Source organism: Mustelus asterias, chromosome 12 (assembly GCF_964213995.1).
Source record: "Mustelus asterias chromosome 12, sMusAst1.hap1.1, whole genome shotgun sequence".
Lineage (NCBI taxonomy): Eukaryota > Metazoa > Chordata > Chondrichthyes > Carcharhiniformes > Triakidae > Mustelus > Mustelus asterias.
In genome coordinates, this window is record NC_135812.1 from 91,573,340 (window position 1) to 91,588,203 (window position 14,864).

General features: G+C 42.2%; 1 protein-coding gene across 3 annotated transcripts in view; it reads right to left on the reverse strand.

The window, feature by feature from the left end:
* Nucleotides 1–2,137: 2,137 nt before the first annotated feature.
* Nucleotides 2,138–14,864, reverse strand: part of LOC144501692 (Fc receptor-like protein 5) — a 33,317-nt gene continuing 20,590 nt past the window's right edge. For 2 of the 3 annotated variants that reach the window (XM_078225627.1, XM_078225628.1), the window contains 3 exons: nucleotides 11,986–12,225; nucleotides 8,925–9,023; nucleotides 2,138–4,322 (listed from right to left, as the gene is read on the reverse strand). In XM_078225627.1, coding sequence (XP_078081753.1) covers nucleotides 4,300–4,322; nucleotides 8,925–9,023; nucleotides 11,986–12,225 — 362 coding nt within the window. In that variant the 3' untranslated portion in view covers nucleotides 2,138–4,299. The remainder of the gene's footprint in view (nucleotides 4,323–8,924; nucleotides 9,024–11,985; nucleotides 12,226–14,864) is intronic. The other variant, XR_013499174.1, reaches the window with a different exon arrangement.

Below are 14,864 nucleotides of genomic sequence, written 5' to 3' on the forward strand. Positions count from 1 at the left end.
GGCAGCAGTGCTAACCACTGTGCCACCGTGCCGCCTTTCGCTATGGCGCCATGGCCACATGCTCACATCATCTAACCCATCATTCTTTGCCCAGGAGTACCCAATGACATAAAAATCTGATCTTTCCAATTTCCTGAAAGCATGTGTTATCCTGTATATATGAATCTATCCCTCCTCCCAACTGTTACTGCTGTCTTTCTCTGTGCCTGTGTACAGTGCTTCATCAGAATTAAAGAAGGACTTGAGAAAGTTAGAAAGAAACTACTTGCTCTGGCAGGGAGTCCAGAACAAGAATGCATTACCTCAAGATTAGAGCTAGGCTGTTTGGGGTGATGACATCAGGAACTTTTAATCACACAGAAGGGGATTGGAAAAATGGAACTCTCTCCATCAAAAGGCCGTTGAGGTTAATTGAACACTGAGACTAATACATGTTTTAGTTAGCTGAGGGTATTAAGGGTAACAGAACCAAAACAGATAAGTGCAATTAAGATGCAGATCATCCATGGCCTAACTAAATGGCAGAACAGACTCGAGGGACTGAATGGCCTCCTCTTTTGTCCATGTTCCTTCCTTCCTAAGGCACAGGTTCATAGTTTAATTGAACTGGTTCAATGGTTTTGATATTTCCTTCAATTGAATTCTTCACTCAACTCGAATCATGGGTTTTTAGCAACAAGAGATTTGAATTGATAGCAACAGAACAAAGACTGAGCTGTCAACAAATTCACTGTTAGCTTTACAAACCTGTGAGTAACACAATGGCCTGGACTTTTTGCGATGCAGCAATCACCATCAGATTCCTGTTCCAACTGTACTTTTCTATGTCCTGATGTGCTCCATGGAATGGCAAGGTCTTCCGAGCCCAGATTCTCCAGGAATGCAGAGCTTACAGTCCATCAGAGCCATCACAGCACTGCAGTGTGAAGGGAAAACTGGACATGCAGTCTTTTTATGGCAATAGCTGCAATAAGGCAAGTTTAAATGTCCACTGTGAATGTTAGTGAATGGAAGAGTGAATGGGTAGGTGGGTGAGGTAAGTGGGTAAGATGGCAGGTAGGTAGGGTGGTAGGTGCATAGGATGGCAGATGGGTAGGGTGGTAGATAGGTGAGGTGGGTGAGTGGGTCAGGGGTTAATTGGGTTGGGCAGGGAGAGATAGTCAGATAAGGGGATAGTCAGGTCAGGTCAAATTGTTGGGATTTGGTGTGGTTGAGGGTAGTCGGATTGGGTTGGTGGTTATTTGGGCAGTTAGGAGCATAGTCAGGATGCTGGGTGTAGACAGGGGATCGAGGGGGGAGTCGGTGGATCAATGTGAATGATTGGAGGGCCAGTTTTGTATTTACCAGGAATTAAACTAGGATTTTCTGTCTAACATTTCCAGGGTAATTATCCAGGTAAATATATCACAACTGTCCAAAGTCTCCGACTCTAACTCAAGAGTCCTTGGGAATTGCCCATCAGACGCTCCAAAGTTCCCGTGCAATCCCCACGGAGGTCAGCGAATTGGGACATTGGTAGGATCCTGATGCATCTTGGGTCGTACATCCAGTCTCCAATGACTCAGAGACCGGAAGATCCGGACCAATGTTCTCCATGTCAACACCCAAGATGTTCTCAAGTGAGGGGCAAGCAGGAAGCTGAGCAGGCAATATGTAAACAGAAGTTTTCTTGAAAATGCCAACAAAACTCAGACTAATTTACTGGATCATTGTAAGGCAGCTAAAGGTGCTGATTGAACGGTAAATGATTGCAAGCAAAAATTCAAAGTAAATGTTGTAAGTAGAAAAAATTATTATAAATAGGAAAGTCAAAGACATTGCGCAGAGTGCAAGTCAACATTGGTGTTCACTTAAAGCGAGGTTGGAGTAGATGCTTGTTTGTGCAAATGTGACACCTACTTGAAGTGCTCGGCAGTGTAACCTAAACATGTGAACATTTGTGACCCCATCACTAAAACAACTTCCCCGAAACTCAAATGCTGGCTTCACTGTTGAGGTGGAAATAAACCTCAATTTATAGGTGATACAAGGGTTGACACTGAGTGTAGCAACTATATATAATGTGACATATTTATAAATGACCTTTTATCCAATATGTATTTGAATAAAATCAATTATACACACGCACAGAAGCCTATGTTTTGAGGTACAACATTTATGTTCCAATAAAAATACCTGAAAAGAGTCTTCTAAATAAGTTGAGAATTACATCTTAACAAAGGGACAGTGTTGTACAACATTTCTATGTTACAAGTTTGAAATGTCCATTTGCGTAATTGCCAATTACTGATATAAAGACAGATCCTTTATATATATCCTATAAAGGTAGACAGAACTTAATACATATATCTATTTCAAAGTTAGTGGCATAATTCCATTTTGATGCTCTCTTGAATGAATGACAATCACCATGAGGACATCTTAGGCTAAACTAAGCTCCTGTTCTGCCTCTCTGAAGCCTTCTATTGTTGGATAATATGTAACCTTTATAAACACAGTATCACACATACAGAAAGCAAAAAAGCTGATTTTAGTTATGTACAATCCAATATCAAAAGACCTTTGATCTAATATTGACAAGGTAATCTCATATCTTTTTATTCTGCAGAATTCTACAAGGTCGGTTCTGTAAGATATACAACTGTTAGTTCTGCTTAAACACTCATGTTTTATGCAATTATACTGTTTTACATTTCCATAACAATGGGTAGGTGGTCCTTCCATCCGTGGCTGGAGCCAAGGCATCAAAGGTAAGGCCTTGGCTATAAAAAAAGACTATATGCAGCTTTTGTAGCAAGATGTTTTTTATCATAAATGGTTAAATGGGTTTAATGGCAGATAACTGATCCTAGCAGTCTGGTGCCAGCACATGGAACATTCTTACCAGTTTTGACATGGGTTGTTCAGTTCAGATGGGTAACAAGTGATGTTCCTGGCGGACATGCATCTATGTGCTTCCTAACCGTCTAGTAGGGAGACGATAAAAAAAGATGTCATTGCAGTGTCTATCCAATCCCACCCGCACAACTTCTGAAACTTCGGCTAAAAGGCATGAAGAAAAGGCATGCTAACAGTTCTAACCCAAAATAGGGGAAAAAACTAACATGTTAAATAGAGGTAGGAACCAACTCCATTTTGATTTAGACACCATCATCCCAACTCCATTTTAATTTAGACGTAATATTTACCTCTGAAGGGCTAGCTAAAGCTAAGCCTAAATATAAATCCAAAAATTGAATTAATCCCTCTGGGTAAGCAAGATTTCTGCGTATGTTAAAAAGCTCAGGTAATCATCAGGCTCTTTACTTTATACAATCTGTTTGTTGTTCAAGGCTGAAATAAACAATGTTAATTTCTAATTCATAGAATCAAAGAATAATTTGGCACAGAAGGAAGCCATTTGGTCCGTCATGCCTTTGCCAGGCATACTTCAAATGTTTCCATATTAAACAGGTAAAATTAAATGGTTTGCTAATGTAGTGCTAATGTTTCTTCTGCACATTTTCCTCATTATACTCCTTCCACCCCAAACCTCCAATCCTTATTTTGCTCTTCTGATCGTTGTCTGTTTCCTCTACAGCTCAGTGGGACCATTCAGGTTTCACTCAAGACTTGAAGGAACTGGTTTAAAGAGGTCCTACTTCTTTACGCACATTTTGCAAATAAAATTGGGAGAGTTGGGGTTAAGCGGACTAATCTGTTTCCACGCGACTTGCAATTTCCATAACTCACTATAATTGGTTTTAATGAAACAAAGAAATCGTATACAAATGCTGCAAAGCAAACCGATCTCAGGACCATACTGTGTGTTCCTTCGGAATATGTGACTGTGGGGATACACAGAGAATGAATATTGGTCAGAGTTAAAGCATTCTCTTACAACTACTTTTGGGAATACTTCAAATTTTTGAAAACTTAACATACAGCCATACCATTCTGAAATATTAATCCAATTCCTTTAAATAATTCAGGGTGGTCTGGCAGCTCTAGTTGTTGCAGGCTTTGTAATGCAGTCTATTGTTTTGTGATTTCATATTCCAGCCTTGATTGACACTTGGTCTGACTTCACTGGGTTTTCAACCACACTTCTTTGATAAGAGATAAAGTAGCAGATTGATCAGTCTCTGAGGAAGGAGAGATTTATCAAAGGCTATACCGTCTGCTCCAACAGAACTTACACTGTCTGGCAGTATCAATGAAGCATTGATCATGAAGGTTGCGTAGAGTTTCTTGCATCAAACTGTCTTGCAATTGAAGATAACTTGAAGTGGAAACTTGCTGATAGGCATGTCCATATGTTTAGGCAATACTGAATCTGTTGGCTAAAAGAGTTCTTTTTTAAAGAAAAGATCTTTTAAAGAAACATCATCAACAGAGCAACCATAACTTAACTATTTCAAATGTACTTGTAAGGAGAGTATCTCTTAAAGAAAATAGTCAAAGTAAATCATATTTTCCACGTAAGAAGCCCAAGCATATTACATATCTTTAATTTCAGTATTTTACCTAAATTTATAAATCCTTGACTTTTCCTGTGAAGCGTATCATTTTTATTGTTGAGAAGTGGTGGAAAAATTTACAAAGTGAGAATTCCTGCAAACATGCGTCTGGAATTAAAACTGAAATGCTGCAAAATGGAGGAAGTGCGTAGTTTGATGTCAATGTTCAGATCACAGTGACAAAGAAATAAAATCAGATACTGTTCCCCAGACTTGTTTCGAGTTTCGCTAGAAGCACGTAGAAAGCCAAGGATGGAGAACGGAGAGGAGGAGTGGGAAAGCAGGTTAAAGTGTTGAGCCACAAGGAGCTCAACATCACATGTGTAATCAGAATAGAGAAGTTTAACATACTGGTCCTTCATCTGTCCACAGGTAAGTTTCATCAAATATGTTTCATTCCCAAACCTAAGTTTGGCAACCACGGCTCACACTGAGTCCCAAATATTCAGAGTGGACGTCTAAAATAAGTGTAGTCTTTCTGCTTTACCCATACAAAAACACAGCGCCTATTTTACATGGACAAAAATGCAGCACCTATTAAACATGGACAAAAACACAGCACCTATTTTACAGACAAAAACACAGCACCTATTTTACTCGGACAAAAATGCAGCACCTATTAAACATGGACAAAAACACAGCACCTATTTTACTCGGACAAAAACACAGCACCTATTTTACTCGGACAAAAACACAGTACCTATTTTACATTGACAAAAACCCAATATCTATTTTACTCGGACAAAAACCAAGTACCTATTTTACCTGGACAAAAACCACAGTAGCTATTTTACCTGGGCAAAAACACAGCACCTATTTTACATGGACAAAAAACACAGCACCTATTTTACATGGACAAAAACACAGTACCTATTTTACTCGGGCAAAAACACAGTAACTATTTTACATTGACAAAAACCTAGTACCTATTTTACCTGGACAAAAAACACAGTACCTATTTTACCTGGACAAAAACGCAGTACCTATTTTACTCGGGCAAAAACACAGTACCTATTTTACTCATACAAAAACACAGCACCTATTTTACCTGGACAAAAAAACGCATTACCTATTTTACCTGGACAAAATCTCAGTACCTATTTTACGCATACAAAAACAGCGACACGGTAGCACAGTGGTTAGCACTGTTGCTTCACAGCTCCAGGGACCTGGGTTCGATTCCCGGCTTGGGTTACTGTCTGTGTGGAGTTTGCACATTCTCCTTGTGTCTGCGTGGGTTTCCTCCAGGTGCTCCGGTTTCCTCCCACAGTCCAAAGATGTGCGGGTTAGGTTGATTGGCCATGCTAAAAAAAATTGCCCCTGGGATGCATGGGTTGGAGGGGTTAGTGGGTAAAAAATGTGTGGGGATAGGGCCTGGGTGTGATTGTGGTTGGTGCAGACTCGATGGGCCGAATGGCCTTTTTTCTGTACTGTAGGGTTTCTATGTTCTATATTAAAAAACACAGTTTAACTGGACAAAAATACAGCACCTATTTTATCCATACAAAAACACAGCACCTATTTTACCCGGACAAAAATCCAACACCTATTTTACCCGGATAAAAACACAGCACCTATTTTATATGGACATAAAAAAAACACAGCTCACCTGGACAAAAACAGAGCAACTATTTTACCTGGACAAAAACACAGCATCTATTTTAGGTGTGACCCAGTTTCAGGTGGAATGCTTTACAGACTTTCTTGAGAAGCAAAACAGTTTTCCTTGGAATTGGACTCTACTGTGGTTGTTTTACATCAGAAAACTGAAGAAAGTTACTCAACGATAAGTGATAATTATGTACTTAATGGAAGTAATCTCAATGAGGTGGAAGAGCAGTGGGATTTGAGAGCACAGATTCACAGCACACAGATCGCAGGTTTGAAGACTCCATTCCTTTCTTCCAGTTTCTCAATCAACTTAGCTATGGAAAATAACATTATTGGTGAGCAATTCCGTAGGAATCCGTTATGAGGTCAAAACTGGATTAAGTGGATCTGTTGCTTTTCCTCCTGGGTAGAGATGCTTGTAATGACATTTTGTAAATGCTTCAGTGCATATGCAAATTGTCCTGTTGATACCTTAGTGTATTTTTCAAATGCTAGTATACTAGCAGTGCACAAAATAAATACAGCATTTTCAATTGTAAGCATCTCCTTTGGTGTGACACTTAACCCAGACTGAAAGGGGAGAGCTTGATGGAAAATTTTATCCGTATTTCCAGTATTCCAATCGAAGAAGACAGACAAGCTCTATTCTTCAGGAAGTGGATCAGCCTGTATGCAATTCCGACTGCGTGGAACATTGCATATCAGGACATAAACAATGACTGCAAAAATAAACAGCTTTTCAACTTGCACACCAGTAAGAAGTAATAATGGTCTCCTTTTTAACACTTACTTTCCTCTCACCTCCCTATATTCTTTACATGGAGCCTGTTTGGCACCATACGTCCTGTTTCAGCAATGAGGAAAGGCGGGCCAACATTGGGCTACGAATGCCTTTGTGATTGCCGTCACTGGGATTCCAGGACGTGCCCCATGGGAGGTACAGCTCTAACAGTGCAAGTCAGTGTCGGATTTTCCTCTTACCGAGGTGAGCTGCCTTATGAATGGCTTCCTCTTCACTCAACAGCCATAATGAAGAAACAAAGATCGGCTGATTCAAGTGGCTGGCAATGCTGCAGTTCAAATCCATGCGTTCTCATTGGGAGAGTGGCTGTACTGCTTTTATATGGGTTTATAATTTGAAATTAAAATCTTATGAAATGAGCTTTAAATTTGTCTTGTGTAGATCATAGAATCCCTACAGTGCAGAAGGAGGCCATTCAGCCCATCGAGTCCTCACCAGCCACAATCCCACCCAGGCCCTATTCCCGCACCCCCACATAGTTACCCTGCTAATCCCCCATGACACGAGGGTCAATTTAGCATGGCCAATCAACCTAACCCACACGTCTTTGGAGTGTGGGAGGAAACCGGAGCACCCGAAGGAAACCCACGCAGACACCGGGAGAATGTGCAAACTCTACACAGACAGTGACCCGAGGCCGGAATTGAACCCGGGTCCCTGGTGCTGTGAGGCAGCAGTGCTAACCACTGTGCCACCGTGCCGCCCCTAGATCTAAGTATTGGGCGCAATACTCCTATGTCCCCGGCCATCGGGTTCAATGGCAGGCGGGGCAGTGGAGAATTTAGTGGGAGGTTCATGAATCATTCACTGGCATGAATTTTCCACCGGATCTTCTGCTGGTACCTGCCTTGGCAGATTGGGAAACCCACCGGTGACCGGGGTGAAACTGATTTGTGTCCTGTTAATGGGATGCAGATGAAGGCCCGACAGGAATCTCCCTCCCACCCCTGATTCTCCGCAACTCCAGTGGGAAAACACGTTGGTCCAGAAGACGTCTGGAACAACATGGCTTGCAGAAGTCAGGACTTACCTGAAGAATGCCTGGGCCTGCCTCTGGAGTTTGCGATGGAGGCCGCCAGCAACACTGGAATACCACAGCAGTGGATCTTCCAAATTCAGTGCCATTGAGGCGGTCAATCTTCCAGCCTCAGAGTGTTCCTGGAGATTCATCTTTCTTCAGGAGGTCCAGCTTCTTTCTTCAACAGTGGGTCAGTGATGTTGGGCACTTTTTAAATATGCCAACTAGAAATGAGGGTGGGACACCCACAATCAAGCCCACCCTGCCATAGAATACGGCGCTAGGCCCCCAATGCATAAGTAATCAGGTCAGAGTGGGAAGATATGCTTTGGTTTCCTATTGGCCTCCGCAGTGCCAAACATTCCCCCTTCCCCGACCCCACCATGGGACATAGTCCCAGATGGGAGAATTCCACCCAATGTTTCGCACATAAAGAGCTGGAATGGAAAACTCAATATTCATAAAATGCGACCCAATATCAGAATTACCGGCTCAAGAGAAAATGGGGCATTCATTCATCCATAAGGATTATTTTCCAAGAACCTTACTTTTGAGCTTTGTGAACTCAACCTCGTCCCATGTCGCTGTGAAAAAATACCTCTGGCTTGAGAATTTCATTACCGTGTTTTGAAATCAGGCTAACCAGACCCAAAACGTAGCATCAGGTCAGTGAGAAGAACATTGAAAACAGATAAGGATATTTTAAAATATTCTGTACTGTATTTAATATTTAAACACTCTAGAAGAATCTTCCACCCGGGGCAGTGGGCAAACCCAAAATGCAGATGGATGCTGAGTTTGAAGTGTTGGAGTTCGAGAGAGATGAGCTTGATGGGACAATTGACCTTTTGTTAACCTTGCTTGTTCATAAAGTACTGATTGTTCATTTAAAAAATTGAAATTAAAATTGAGCTCACAGCTAACGTTATCCTTTTGCGCAGGACTAAAATGAATATAATTAAAAGCAATGAGTATTTTGCTCCTTATTACGTACCTTTATGGGCAATGCAGTAACAAATCAACCCAAGAGCCAAAATCAGCAGCACAATGGTTGCTATACTGACAGCAATTGTCACAGGCTGGAGACTGGAATCTGGAAAAGTAGAATGATAATGACTATTATTTTCCTGTTGCATAGAGTCATACAGCGCAGAAAAGGCCCTTCAGCCCATTGGATCTGCACTGACAATAACTACCACTGAAGTCACGCTAATCCCATTTTCCAGCTCTTGTTCCATATTCTTGAATGTTATAATGTTTCAAGTGCTCATCCAAATACTTTTTAGAGGTGTAAGGATTCCAGCCTCCACTACCTTCCCAGGCAGGGCATCCCACCACCCTCTGAGTGAATTTTTTTTTCTCAAATCTCCTCTGGATCTCCTGCTCCTTACCCTAAATCTATGCCCCCTCGTGATCGGCCCCTCAACCAAGGGGAACAGTTGCTTCCTATTCACTCTGTATAAGTATAATCTTATACACCTCAATCATGTCCCCCTTCAGCCTTCTCTGCTCTAAACAATCCAAGCCTATCCAGTCTCTCCTTATAGCCTAAACCCTCCATCCCAGGCAACATTCTGGTGAACCTTCTCTGTACCCCCTCTAGTGCAATCACACCCTTCCTCTAGTGAGGTGACCAGAACTGCACATAGGAATCCAACTGTGGCTTAATCAGCGTTCTGTACAGCTTCAACATTACCTTCTTGCTCTTATACTCTATGCCACGACTGATAAAAGCAATGTATATGCCTTGTTAACTATCCTATTCACCTGCTCTGCCATCTTCAGGGATCAGGATCTGTGAATAAGTACCCCAAGATCCATCTATTCCTCTGAGCTTCCTAGTGTCCTGCCATTCATTAAGTATTCCCTTGTCATGTTACTTCTTCCAAAGTGTATCACCTCACACTTATCAGGGTTAAATACCATCTGCCACTGCGCTACCCATCTAACCAACTCATCTATATCTTCCTGTAACCTTTGATCTTCTTCTCACTATTAACCACCCTACTGATCTTGGTGTCATCTGCAAACTTGCTTATCATTCCCTCCCACTTTATCACCTATATATCATTTATGTATATAACAAACAATAAGGATCCTAGCATTGAACCTTGTGGTGCGCCACAGGACATCGGCCTCCGGTCATTCAGACAGCCTGCTACCATCGCCCTTTATGTCCTATTACCAAGCCAGTTTCAGACCTATCTTGCCAAGTTTCCCTGAATTCCATGTGCTCCAACCTTCTCAATCAGTCTCCCATGTGGGACCTTGTCAAAGGCTTTGCTAAAATCCATTTAAACTACATCAATCTCCCTCATCCACACACTCGATCACGTTTTTGAAAGATTCTATCAAATTTGTTAGGCATAGCCTCCTTCTGACAAAGCCATGTCGACTATCCCTAATTAATCCATGCCTTTTCAAGTGGAGATTAATCCTCTTGTTCAGAATTTTCTCCAATAATTTCCCTACCACTGAACATGAGAGTGACTGGTCTGTAATTTCCTGGTTTATCTCTACTACCCTTCCTGAAACGTGGAAGCACATTAGCTGCCGGAGCTTCCCCTGCAGCCAGAGAGGAATTAAAAATTGGCATCAGAGCCCCTGCAATTTCCTGCCTCGTCTCCCACAGCAGCCTGGGATGCAATTCATCCGGACCTGAGGATTTCTCCATTTTTAAGCCTGTCAGAGCCTCCAATGCCTCCTCATTTCCCATGCCAAACTGTGCCAGTTCCTCACGGTCCCTTTTCCTGAATTCTGTCCTTAGTTCTCCTTTTTCTGAGTGAAGACCAATGAGAAGTATTCATTTAACATTCTTCCAGTGCCCTGCTGCTTCACGCACAGATTGCTCTCTTGATCTCTAATAGGCCCTACTCTTTCCCTGGTTAATCTCTTCCCCTGAATGTATTTCTAGAATATTTTAAGATTCTCCCTAATCTTGTTGGCAAGTCCTTTGTCATGCCTCCTTTTTGCTCTTCTAATTGCTTTGTTAAGTTGCCTCTTGCACTTCCTATATTCCTCTGGGTGCCCTGCCGAATTGTTCCCTTTGCTTGCGAAAAGCCTTGCTTTTCTTCCTTATCCAGTCCTGGATTGTCTTAGACTTCCAGGGTTCCCGAAACTTATTGCTCCTACATTTTCCCATCTGGGAAACATGTTGGACCCGTACTCTCCCCATTTTTGAATGCCCCCCCACTGCTCTGCTGTAGACTTTTCCACAAGGAGCTGTTCCTTGTCAACTTTGGCCAGATCCTGCCTTATTTTAATAAAATAATATGTGCCTTATGTCACTGAAATTAATAAATTCACCATGTTCTTTTGTTTGTCTCAATGGCCTTGATGCTACCCTTTGCAATATTAACATATATACATTTATGTACAATTACTTTGCTTGTTTCCTTAAGCAAGCTCCGTGAAAGAACATTGAAGAATCAAGAGGCAGACTTTGCTATCACCATCACGAATTGCCCATACGGGTGAATGAAGTAAAATCAGGCAGGAAATACTATATACTTGGAGGGGTATGGCGTATCCTGCTGCTCCCTCCATTGCCCAAGGCCCCACCACAAGACACTCAGGGTGCCTGCCTGAGTCAGATATTAAATATGCAGATTGGGGTCCTATCATATTAAAAGGTACCTGGACCTGTACCTGAAGTGCTATAACCTGCAAGGCAATAGACCAGGTGTTGGCAGCTGGGATTGGAATAGGCGGCTAGTTTTTAATTCATTTTCATTCGGTTAGCACAGAAACGATGGGCTGAATGGTCTCCTTCTGTGCCGTATTTTTTTCTATCATTCTATACATAACACCCTGCTTAAATCGGGCGCTCGGTTTACACTGATGACCAACCTTCCCCATGGTGCTTTGAGAATGAGATGTGTAATGGGAACTATACATTGAGTTGCCATATCAGCTGATAATGAGAAACTAGGAAGATGTTTAATTTCACACTATCATTATCCCTTGCCTCTGCTAATGACAAACAGATGTAAATCTTTCCAACGGAGGAAATGCTGATTACATGGTTGATGATAACACTCCCAAGTGCACTTTACCTTGACCTGGGACTTCAATCCAATTGCTAATTTGTTCATTAACTGAACAGTAATATCTTCCCGATTCTGCTGAAGTGACAATTAGTTGATTCTTATTTGTACTTTCCGTTTTATTGCTTCCTGGCTGCACAAAGTGCCAGGTGTAGGGTCCTTGGTGTTCATAAGCTACACTGCAATTAAGCGTGAACTTGTGACCTGGTATCAGGGGATCTGGATCTGAAGTCATCTTAACAGCCAAATCTATAAAGAAATTCAAAAGAGAAATCTCTGATTGTTATGAAATGGTTAATAGTCACACAAGTTTAAAAATCACACAAGCCAAAAAACAAAGGTCTTCTTATAATGGCTTTCACAGACAGACACCAAGGCCATTAGTCTGGGCAAAACACATAAATCAGACATCTGTAATTGGAAAATGGGAGTAAGCTACAGATACTGAAACGTGCAGTACTATGAAGTTTAAATGCTGATTGGATATTTTAATGGAGCTAGCGTAAAGTGACTGTGAATTGTTTATGCTAACTACTTGTAATCGATTTTGAAAACTATATTTGCCTTTGCATCTTGGAATATGCCACTCTGGCTAGCTACAGGGATGTGAACTGTAGCTTTCCAGCGTCCTTGCTATAGTTTGCATTAAAACAGCTCTTTAAGAGAACTCTGTGATTTGTCTGGTTTCTCAAGGAGTAAAGTTGTGATTAATTAAAAAGCTGACATCAAAGCCCGCAACAGTTACATCACCAATGAAACTGGATGCAAGATGTTTGAAAAAATCTGTATACTAAACAGATTACGAGTGGCTTTGCAGCAAAGATAATAATTTTGCTACCCATGGTGTCATGTATCTTTGTATCTATGAATGCAACTGTAAAATTTTTAAGGTTTAAAGTTAAAGTTTATTTATTACTGTTGCAAGTAGGCTTACATTAATATTTCAATTAAATTACTGTGAAAATCCCCTAGTCACCACACTCCGGCGCCTGTTCGGGTACACTGAGGGGGAATTGAGCATGGCCAATACACCTAGAATCATAGAAACCCTACAGTACAGAAAGAGGCCATTCGGCCCATCGAGTCTGCACCGACCACAAACCCACCCAGGCCCTACCCCCATATCCCTACATATTTTACCCACTAATCCCTCTAACCTACACATCTCAGGACACTAAGGGCAATTTTTTTTAGCATGGCCAATCAACCTAACCCACACATCTTTGGACTCCCTAACCCGGACATCTTTGGACCTAACCAGCACATCTTTCGGACTGTGGAAGAAAACTGGAACATCCGGAGGAAACCCCACAGATGTGGGGAGAATGTGCAGACTCCGCACAGACAGTGACCCAAGCTGGGAATCGAACCCAGGCCCCCGGCGCTATGAGGCAGAAGTGCTAACCACTGTGCCACTGTGCTAATTGCTCCAGTGCAGGGAAGATCTCCACATCTAAATGCTGCTTTCTGCTTTATACAGTAGCTGTCAGCAGGGCTCTTCAGTAAATGAGTGAGATGTGTGTGCACAGCCAAGGGAAACCTCATCCCAGGATTTCCATCACATCTTTCATCATATCTTTGTAAATAGAGGGCAGAATTTTCCCAAAATTGTACAGAGTGCTAGAGCAGGCGAGAAAAACTCTGTGAAACTCACTGGCACAGCTGGGATTCAGAGCCTGGGATATCAGTTTTGAAGGGTCCCTTTCTCCCTTTTTGGGTGTGAATCTGATTACACCACTGGCGGGTGGTGGGGAGGATCTCAAACTCAGATCTCACAGCCACAAATCCCATTATGGCCCTCTCACGAGAGTTAGATCTGCGCCCATGGCGAATGGTCCCTGAGAGTCACACCAGAGAATTATTTGACTTTGTTTAATTTGATCTTTATTGCAGGGGGATTGGAGCGCAAGAATGCGGAAGTCTTGCTACGTTTATGTAGGGGTTTCCAAGAGGGTACGCCTGGAATAATGTCTGCAGGTTTGGTCTCCAAATCTAAGGAAGGATATACCTTCCTTGGAGATGGAAGTTCACTTGATTAGTATCTGGAATGAAAGGATTGTCTTACAATGGGAGGCGAGTAAATTGGGCCTGTTTGGAAGGAGGAGAGATGACTTCATTGAAACAAGCAAGATTTCAAAGGGGTTTGACAGAGCAGACACTGGGAGGTGGCTTCCCTTGGCTGGGGAACCTAGACCACTTTGGGAGACCCAGTCTCAGGATAGGAGACAACTGATTTAGGACTGAGCTGTAGAGGAATTTCTTTATGCAGGGAGTTGTGAAACTTTGGAATTTTCCCTCCCCAGGGAATTGTGAATGCTCCATTGTTGGGTAGATTTAAGGCCGAGATAGAGATTTTAAGGCTGAAATAGAGAATCAAGGGGAATCAAGATATTTGGGGAATGGACAGTAAAGTAGTTTTGAGGCAGGCGATTAGCTATGATTGTATTGAATGTTGGAGGAGGCACAAGGGGACATTCTACTGCCCTGCTTGCCACGGAATCGGAGCGGGCGAGGGGCGGACAACAGAAATATCCATTGACCTCAGGTGGGATTTTCTGGTCTCACTCGAGCGAGGCCATAAAATTCCGCCCATGGTCTACTCCTGCTGTTATTTCTTAGTCTAGCATTGGAAACTTGCCCTGCCAGAAAATTGTGGTGGGAATAATAGTAATAGTAGCAACATTCACTCCTCAAAGCAACAGATAGGATTTGAGTTGGAGCTGCTTTGGGGAGTGTAAGGATAAAGGCAGAAACTAGAGAAATGCTTGGGGGGGTGGGGGTGGGGGCGGAAGAGAAGCTGTTGGCAACACTTTGTAGGAGTAGGAGAGCAGTCAGAAACAATCTTTTGAGCCTGCTGTTTTCTCTTCCCCCCACTTCAAGTGAGGGCA